At 72.9% G+C, this 9,040-nt stretch overlaps 2 protein-coding genes across 2 annotated transcripts; both read left to right on the top strand.

Annotated features, from left to right (window-relative positions):
• Window positions 1-1,128: 1,128 nt before the first annotated feature.
• On the top strand, window positions 1,129-1,305 carry AURANDRAFT_17318 (hypothetical protein; the record flags this gene model as incomplete). Its single annotated transcript, XM_009043179.1, has 1 exon — window positions 1,129-1,305. A coding segment is annotated over one exon (177 nt), but the record flags the coding sequence as incomplete, so codon positions are not given.
• A 6,849-nt stretch (window positions 1,306-8,154) lies between these two features.
• On the top strand, window positions 8,155-8,949 carry AURANDRAFT_11961 (hypothetical protein; the record flags this gene model as incomplete). The annotated part of the gene is made up of 1 exon (XM_009043180.1): window positions 8,155-8,949. A coding segment is annotated over one exon (795 nt), but the record flags the coding sequence as incomplete, so codon positions are not given.
• Between the last annotated feature and the right edge of the window lie 91 nt (window positions 8,950-9,040).

Genomic DNA, 9,040 nt, shown 5'->3' with positions numbered 1-9,040 from the left:
ACGAGGCCCGGGACCCGCCCCGCGCCCGCCCCGACATCGTGCCGCCTGTTGCGAGAGCTCGCCCGTGGAGCTCGTCGGTATCCATTCCTTGCACCCCACATTGCATCGGGGTGGAGGCCTTCCGGAGATGGTGAGATGGACCCGCCGACTCAAACCGAGCAGCGCGTGCGCCGGAGCGGCTGCGTCGTGCGCCAGGGCGTCTCCAAGCATTCGCCCTTCGTCGCCGAGCTCGCCGGCGGCACGGTCGTGGAGATCAACCCCCAGGCGACGGCGCGCGAGGCCGCGGGCGCGCCGCTCCGCGTGCAGCTCGCGACGCCGAGCCAGGGCTGGGTGTCCTGGAAGTGTCTGGACTACGCCCCCGCCGCGCGGGACCGCGACGAGGACGACGAGGGCTTCTCGCTCGGCGGCGGCGCCGGGGAAACAGTAGCCCTAGGAAAAGACGGCTGGCGCGACGAGTACAGCAAGGCGGACATCCTGGAGATGCGGCGCCGCGCCAAGGAGGACATCGAGGGCACGCGCGACCCGCGGACGGCGCGCGCGCCGATCCGGCCGAAGGCGCGGCGCGCCGCGCCCGCGCCGCCGCCGCCGCCGCCCGCGAATGTGACGTTCACGGAATCGAAGCGCAAGCCGGGCACGACGACCGTGAGCTACCAATTCAAGGGCCCGAACGGCCTCGACGGCGACTACGACGTCGTCGTCGAGGACGACGCCGGCACGCGGACGCTGTCGGGCGCCGAGTGGGACCGCGAGCGCGGCGTCGAACGGCCCAAGCCCTGTAAGCCGTCCAAGCCCGCGCGCTGGCGCGACGACTACAGCTCGCGCGACATCGCGGAGCTGCGGCGCAAGGCCAAGTGCGAGGTCGAGGGCATCCCCTACGCGCCCCGGCGCGGGAAGGCGGCCGCGCCGCGCGCGTCCGAACGGCGACGGCCGCCCGAGGCCGCGCCGCCGGACCCGGCGCCGACGCTGCCGCCGCGCGCGGACGCGCGGCGCGGCGGCATGAGCGCCTTCGCCGCCGCCGCGACGGCGGGCCTCGAGGAGAGCCACGACCCGCTGCCGCCGGAGCCCGAGGACTGGCAGGGCGCGTTCCGCTCGCTCCGCGAGTCCGCGGCCGCGGGAAAGCCGACGCTCTACGACGCCCTCGGCGTCGACCGGGAGATGCCCCAGGAGGACCTGAAGCGCGTCTACCGGGCTCTGGCGAAGGAGCACCACCCGGACCGGCGCCGCGACTCGGGCGCGGCCATGACGCGCATCAACGAGGCCTACGCCGTCCTCCAGGACCCGGCGGCGCGGCGACACTACGACCGCATCCTCAAGGCTAATGTTTAGGCCGGCTCGAAGGTGCCGCCGGTGCCCGGCTTCCAGGCCGTCGGCGGCAGGTCGCCGATCTTCTTCGTCGCGGAGCCGCGCGCGTCGGGCTTCGGCTGGCTCGCGTGGGGCGCCCAGCCGATGAGGAAGACGACCTCGAAGGACGCCTGGACGGAGGATTCCGCGTCGTCGTTGGCGAACAGGGCCCCGTAGGCCGCGGCCATCGCGAGGAACGCGTCGCGTGAGCACGTTCGGCCCCCGCTCCGCGGGCGCGTGCTGCTCGCCCATGCGCCGCAGATCATCCAAAAGCACGAAGGCGTCGGCGAAGTCGACCTGGATGCGCTCGACGTCCACCGTAATGAGCTGGAAGCCCGCGCGCTGGAGCAGCTGGCCGCAGTCCGCTAAACGCGCCGCGGGCGAGCAGTGCGGCGACACGCCGCCCGTGCGCTCCTCCTCCGCCGCCGCGAAGGCGTACTGGAGCTCGCCGAGCGTGCCCGCGCCGAGCAGCGCGCCGACGAAGACGCCGTCGGGCCGGAGCACGCGCCGGACCTCGCTCAAGGCGCGCGGCAGGTCGTTGACCCAGTTGAGGTTCAGCGAGCTCAGCACGACGTCGAAGGCCCCGTCGTCGAAGGGCAGGCGCGCCTCCTCGTCGGCGACGACGCAGGAGACGGCTTCCAGGACGTCGCCGGGCTCCGCGGCGCACGCGGCGACGAGCGCGGGCGACCGGTCCGTTTGGGATAAACGGGAAATCCCCGCGGCGCAGGCGCCGTCGACGCCCGCGTCGTCCTCGAGCGCGCGCCGCAGGTGGCCCGTGTGGCAGCCCAGGTCCAGCGCGTCGGCCAGCGTACTCCGCGCGACGTCGCGCAGGCGGCCGACGACGCGCTCGGCGACGGCCTCGCGCAGGTAGTCGAAGTCCGCCGCGTCGGGCGCCGCGAGCGCGCGCGCGCGCTGTTTCAGCTTCGCGGCCCGGTCGAAGACGTCGCTCTGCTCGCTGAACGACCGCGTCCGACGCGAGAGCGCGGGCACGCGGGCGCGAATTGCATGCCACATCATAAGTGCCGCAAGCCCGATGTTTAGCGACGCTTTTTATTGAAGTTTTTTAATTGGGGGGCCCATGATGGTAGGATATTATCGGATCCCCTAGGCGCATCCGAACGACGCCACGACGCCGGTCCGCGGCACCGCATCTCCGCCTCGGCGCGCCGTCGAAAGCCCTCGAAGAACGCTCGCAGACGCCGCTTCTTCTTCGCATCGTCGTCGCCCGCCTCTTCCCGCCCATATGGAGACCGACGACGACCTCTGCTACGTGAGCGACACGTCCGGCGACGACTGGGCGAGCCCGCCGACGCCGGCGTCGAGCAAGCGCGCGGCGGCGCGCGCCGCGACGCGCGCGGCGCGGCGCCAGCCCAGGTCGCCCGACAGTCCCACGCGCGCGACGTTCACGCTCCACCGGCCCGCGCCGCAGCGCGCCGTCAACGTGCCGCGGCTCGACGACGGCCGCCGCGCCGCCGCGCCGCGGCCCCGGGCCTTCGGGCGGCCCAAGCGCGCGCCGAGCCGGAGCACGCCGCCGAGCTTCGCGTACGGCGAGGCGCCGTCGATCGAGAACCTCCAGGACACGGCGATCTTCGGCGCGCTCCGGGCGCAGGAGGACGAGCGCGCGGCCCTCGCGTCGGCCCTCGAGTCGGCGCGGACCGAGGGGCGGCGCCTCGAGGCGCTCGCGCGGTCGCCGGAGACGGTCCGGCCGCCGCCGGAGAAGCGGCCCGCGCCCGAGGACGCGCCGGAGCTCGCGGAGCTCCTGCGCGTCGCCGACCGGGCCCTGGCGGACCAGGCCTTCGACGCCGGCCCGACGCCGGGCCACCGGCCGCCGCGGTCGCCGACGCCGGCCGCGGCGCCGACGCCGCCGCGCTTCGCCTTCGATAGGCCGTCCCCGAAGCGGTCCGCGTCCGCGCCGCCGGCGGCGCTCGCCGACGGCGACGCCGACGTCGCCGCGCCGCCCGTGACGCCGGACGCGGTCGTCGAGGAGGCGCTCGACGAGGACTGGGTCGTCGAGGCCGTCGTCGACGCCGCGCCGGCGCCGCGGCGCGCGGCGGCGCCGCGGCGGCCCTGGCTGGCGGTCGCCGTCGGCGCGCTCGCGCTCGCCGCGGCGGCGGCGACGCTGCCGGGCCGGGACCGCGCGGCGCCCGCGGCCGGGGCCGCGCCCGCGGCGGGGGGCGCGCCTTTTGCGGAGACGCCGCGCTTCGAGGAGCCGGAGCCCGCCGCGGCGACGGAGTCCGCGGAGGAGGCCGAGGAGCCGGAGTCTGCGGAGGTGACCGAGGAGCCGGAGGCCGAGGAGGAGGCCGAGGAGGCGACCGAGGAGGAGGCCGAGGAGGAGGCGGAGTCCGCGGAGGAGGCCGCCGCGGCGAGCGAGCCGGCGCGGGCCGCGCCGCCGCTCGACGCCGCGCCGCTCGACGACGCCGCGCCGCTCGGCGAGAGCGCGGTCGCGCCCGCGCGCGACGAGCCGGCCGCCTCTGAGCGCGACGCCGCGCTGCACGCGAGGCTCGTCCTCAGCGCGCCGCGGCGCTGCCGGCCGCTCGTCTCCATCGGCGGCCACCAGCGCCGGCGCGCCTTCGGCCCCGCCGCACCCTGCACGGCGTCGTTCCACCCGTGGACCGACGGCCTCGCGCACAAGCGGCCGGCCGAGTAAGACGCCGCGGCGGATCCCCGGCGCGGAGAAAAGGGCAACGTCGTATCTTCGAGCTAAACATTTTCATCGGTTCCCGCTCCGATGGCGGCCCGGCGCGGCTGCCCCGCCGCGGTCCGCGTCGCGCTCGCGGCCTGGGCCTGCGCGTTCGCGGCCGGTGACGGCGCTCCGAGCGCGTCCCCGAGCCGCCTCCCCACGGGGATGCCCACGCCCCTGCCGTCGGCCCAGCCGTCGGCGTCCCCGGCCCCGAGCGCCACGCCGGCGCGGAGCAAGGACGACGACGACGGCGACGCGGAGATGCAACTCTACTTCGTCGTCGGCGGCGTCGCGCTGTTCCTGCTCGTCTGGGCCTTTTTTCTCGTCCGGCTCAGCAAATGCCAGCCGCCGCCCGAACCGCCGCCGCCGCTCGAGAAGGCGCCGCCGCGGAAGAAGCCGGCGGCCGTCGAGCTCGCGCCGCCCCCGGAGGACGTCGGCGACACGCCCCCCCCGGACGCCGAGGCGCCGCCGGAGGTCGAGGAGGAGAAGCGCGAGTGCGTCGACGACGCGGAGGCCAGGGCAGCAAAAGGGTGCGAAATTCCCAACTTCAAAGGCTCCTATCTCGGTCGTTTTCCACTCGTTTCGGCTAATTTTGGGACGAGCGATCATCTCTCGGAGCGCTCTCGACGCGTGGATGCTGTTTCCGGAACGCGCGCGCGCGGAACACTCACGTTGAAGCGACGTTGAATCTCTCTTTTGCTGCCCAGGCGGAGGCGCGGCTCGACGGCGACCCGGACTTTGCGGCGCAGATGTCGTCGGCGGTCAGCGACGCCATGGGCTCCGTCATGCAGCCCCAGATGGACTTCTCCGTGCCCATGCCCGCCCTCGTGAACCGCCACGTGCCCGCGGGCCGCGGCGACGGCGGGCAAAGCGCCGGGGACCGCGACGTGGGGCTCGCGGCCGCCCTCTTCTGCTCCTCGCCGGACCTCGACCGCGCCTTCTGCAGGACCCAGGACAGCGCCGGCGAGTAACACGGCGGCTCTCTGGGGACGCGGCGCGCGGACGCCGTGCGGCGCGCGAGCAGCGCGGCGGCGCGCGCGGCCGGGGCCAGCGGATCCAGCTGAGGCGCGATGACGGCATCGACAAGCCTGCGCTCGCAGCCAGCGGCGCGCGCCGCGTCTGCGCGCATGCTGCTGTCGCACGTCCTCCTCGCGTGCCACTGCCTCTCCGCGACCGACGCCTTCGCCGCGACGCGCCGGCCGCTCGCGCCGCCGCTCGCGCCGCCGCGGCGCGCCGTGGCCGTCGCGGCGACGAAGACGCGCTACAAGCGCGTCAGCCTCGACTTCATCGAGTTCGGCGCCGAGCTCAGCCTCGACGCCGCCGTGCGCGGCGGCGGCGACGCGGCCGCGCTCGGCGCGTTCCTCACGCCCGCGCGCGTCGTCGGAGCTGCGTGGAAGCCCGAGAACGTCGAGCGCGTCGGCGGCGGCGACGGCCCGGACAGCGAGCGCTATAGACTCAAGCAGGACCCCCTCGACTTCGCGGCGCTGCGCGTCAACACCTACGTCGACGTCGACGTGACGCCCACGGATCGCGGCGGCCTCGATCTGGAGTCGCGCGACATCGTCTGCAAGGCGTCCTGGGCGGGCCAGCCCGAGCCTGCGTGGAACTCAAATCTTCAATATGCGCGTAATCGAACGGTTTGAGACTCTTTCCCTGTGCTTCGAGAACTCGACGAGAGCGATCGATTCGTCCAAAAATCAGCCGAATCGACTTCGATGTGGCTGAGCTCGAGAATTTCGAAGTTTGGTCGGGACGTCCCAAATCAGTGGTTGAATTCGGCATAGGCCCGAGCGCCAGCTCGACGTCAGGATCAACCTGAAGGGCACGCTGCGGCCCCAGCGGCCGAGCGGCCCCGCGCGCGTCCGCGGCGCCTTCGATTTTACGACGAGCGGGCGGCTCGTCGGCCCGCTGCTGCTGACGCCGGACCCCGTCATCCGCCTCGCGGCGGACCTCGTCTGCCAGGGCGTCGTCCAGTACGCGCAGACCCGCTTCGTCCGCGGCGTCCAGGACGCGTTCACGTCGTGGGATGGCGAGTCTTAAGACGTCCGGAGGTGCGCGCGGGACACGCCCTGGGCCAGCCGGCCCGCGAAGCCGATGGCGCGGTCGTAGCGCTCCGTCTCGTGGACGTAGACGTCGTAGCACCAGTCGCGCGACGGGCCCGCGGCGACGGAGCACGCGACCCAGCAGCCCTTGTGGGGCCCGCGGAGGATGACGACCTCGACGGTCCCGTCCACGGCGAGCGGCTCGAAGAGGTCGACCTCGAAGCGGCACTGCTCCGCGAGCACGGCCAGCGCGGGCAGCAGCTCCAGCCGCAGCCGCCAGCAGCCGTCGAGCTCGACGCGCGCGAGCGAGTCCGGCGCCGTGAAGAAGTCGGGGCACCGCAGGCCCTCGCAGCGCCGCAGCTTCAACACCTCCAACCGCCCGCAGAGCGCGAAGAGCGCGCGCACGGCCGCGCCGTTGACGTCCGGCGACCCGGAGCAGTCGAGCGCGCGGAGCCGGTCGTCGAAGGGCCCTAACACGGCGGCCGCGCGGAACGACGGCGCCGCGAGGCGCAGGTCCACGTCGGGCGCCGCCGCGCCGAGCGCCGCGGCGAGGAGGGGCGTCTGGTAGGCCGCCGCGCAGCTCACGGGCGCCGCCGTCAAGCGCAGCGTTTTCAAATTCGGGAACCGCCGCGCGAGCCAGCCGCGCGCCGGCGCCCCGCTCCGCGCGACGCGCGCGGCGACGACCTCGACGTCCTCCACGCGCGCGTCGAGGACGCGGCGGAACCCGCGGGACGCGAGGCTCAGCGCCCAGGCCTCGCAGACGCCGTCGGCGCCGTCGTGGAGGCGGCGCCAGGCCGCGTCGCCGCAGGACGCGTCGCAGATCAGCCGCCAGAGCTCGTCGGGGAGCCGCGGCATCGGGGCAGGACGGGTGTGCTAGGGCGTCCGGCGGCGCGGGCGCATCTTCAGATGCCGCCGGCGGAAGACGCTCGAGCTCGGAATGTGTGGCTGGGTTGAATAGAATGCCGAGTTTATGTTGCTGTTGAAGTTTTTGAGTTATTGGCTCTGCGCGCAAGACGACCGTGCCGGCTTTCAGATGCAACAAGAATTTTGCAAATCGGTGGCCATGGCGCCGAGATAGAGCTTGCCAAAGGTGCCCATCACCACTGGCGGAGCCCTCTTTGCCATCGATTTTCTCGAAAGCGTATCACGCCATTCGACTCGGGATCTTAAACAACCCAGCCACATGTGTGTTCGGCACGTTGCGCGTCGCGTGCAGGGCAACTTCGGCGCTGGACGTCAACGAGAAACGACGGCCGACGGCAAGGCTGCCCCATTATATCTATGTAACGATTGATTCATTACATAGCAACGCGGAGACCGTCCACGCCTGGCTGCCCGTCGACGCGCGGAGAGCAGCGGGCGGAGGCGGAGGACCGCCGCTCGGCCGGCCGTCGCAGGTCGGAGGCCGACGCTCCCACTCGTCGCGGCGCCGCGGACCCAACTGTCGCCCACCGCTGCGGGCGGCGGCGGCGGTCCCCCTCCGGCGCCGGCGGTCGCGTAGCCATGGGCGCCGCCGCGGGCACGCAGGCGGGCGGCGACGGCGTGCAGTTCGTCGCCGCGGCGCGGAAGCTCCTCGTCGAGAACCCGGACATGGAGTACGAGGCCGTGCTCAAGGCTCTGGGCCCGCTCCCCCCGGGCGTGAGCGTGAACGAGAGCGCGGTCGAGCGCGTGCGCGCCCTGGCGGAGAGCAGCGAGACGGACGCCAAGCTCTGGGACGTCGTCGTCGCCGCCATGAACGAGAAGCAGTCCAGCGGCAAGAGCAGCCGCATGACCCAGAAGCTCGACGCGGACGGCTTCAAGAACGTGAAGAAGCCCGGCGGCGGCGGCTCCGGCGGCGCCGCGCCGGACGTCGAGCTCGCCGCGGGCGAGCAGGGGTCGCCCGAGACGACGTACCTGATCTCCCCGGAGTTCAAGCGCGCCCACTCCAAGAAGAGCGTGCCCTACCCGCCCTTGGCGGACAACAAGGCGCGGCCCTTCGACCGGAAGCTCGTGGGCTCCTTCTCCTGCCACGGCCAGAGCGACGTCGGCAAGTACAAGGAGAACCAGGACCGGGGCGTCGTCTGCTTCCCCTTCGCGTGCAAGCCCAGCGACGAGCGGCGCGCGCTCTTCATCGTCGCGGACGGCCACGGCGAGTACGGCCACACGGTCAGCGACTACGTCGTCAAGTTTTTAGTCAAGAACCTGGCGAACAAGAAGCTGGACAACTTCGACCCGGGCTCCATCGCCTACCAGGAGATCAAGGACGCGTTCATCGAGACGAACCAGGTTTTGTTCGACGTGCCCGGGCTCGACAGTTCGACGTCCGGCACGACGCTCGTCGCGGCGATCATGAAGCCGACGTTTATTATAACGGCGAACGTCGGCGACTCGCGCTGCGTCCTCGGCCAGACGGTAGGCCCGGCGCCGCCCGCGTCCAAGGTCCCGACGCTCTACCGGGCCAAGGATTTGACGGTCGACCACAAGCCCGACGCGGCGGAGGAGAAGGCGAGGATAGAGAAGGCCGGCGGCTTCGTCACGCAGCCCGAGTGGTCCGCGTCGGCCCGGGTCTGGCTCGACAAGAGCTGCACCTGGCCGGGTTTAGCCATGGCGCGGTCCATCGGCGACCAGTGCGTCAAGGAGGTCGGCGTGACCGCGGACCCGGACGTCGTCCGCTACGACTTCGAGGACGGCGACGCCTTCGTCGTGTTGGCGTCCGACGGCATCTGGGAGTTCCTGTCCAGCGACGACGTCGTCCAGATCGTCTCCATCCACCTCCACGGCAAGCACCGCGGCAAGCCGAACCTCGGCGAGATCTGCTCCATGGAGGTCATCAAGTGCGCGATCAAGCAGTGGAAGATCCACGAGGACGGCTACCGCGACGACATCACCTGCACGGTCATCATCCTCCCCGCGGCGACGACGCTCGCGTCGCCGGGCGCGTAGCCCTCGCTCGACCCCGCGGCCGGCGTTCTTCCGGCCGCGCGGCGCGCGGCGCTAA

This window comes from Aureococcus anophagefferens (genome assembly GCF_000186865.1).
Source record: "Aureococcus anophagefferens unplaced genomic scaffold AURANscaffold_45, whole genome shotgun sequence".
NCBI lineage: Eukaryota > Pelagophyceae > Pelagomonadales > Pelagomonadaceae > Aureococcus > Aureococcus anophagefferens.
Note: the sequence above shows the minus strand (reverse complement) of the source record. Positions and strands in the feature narration are given on the sequence as shown.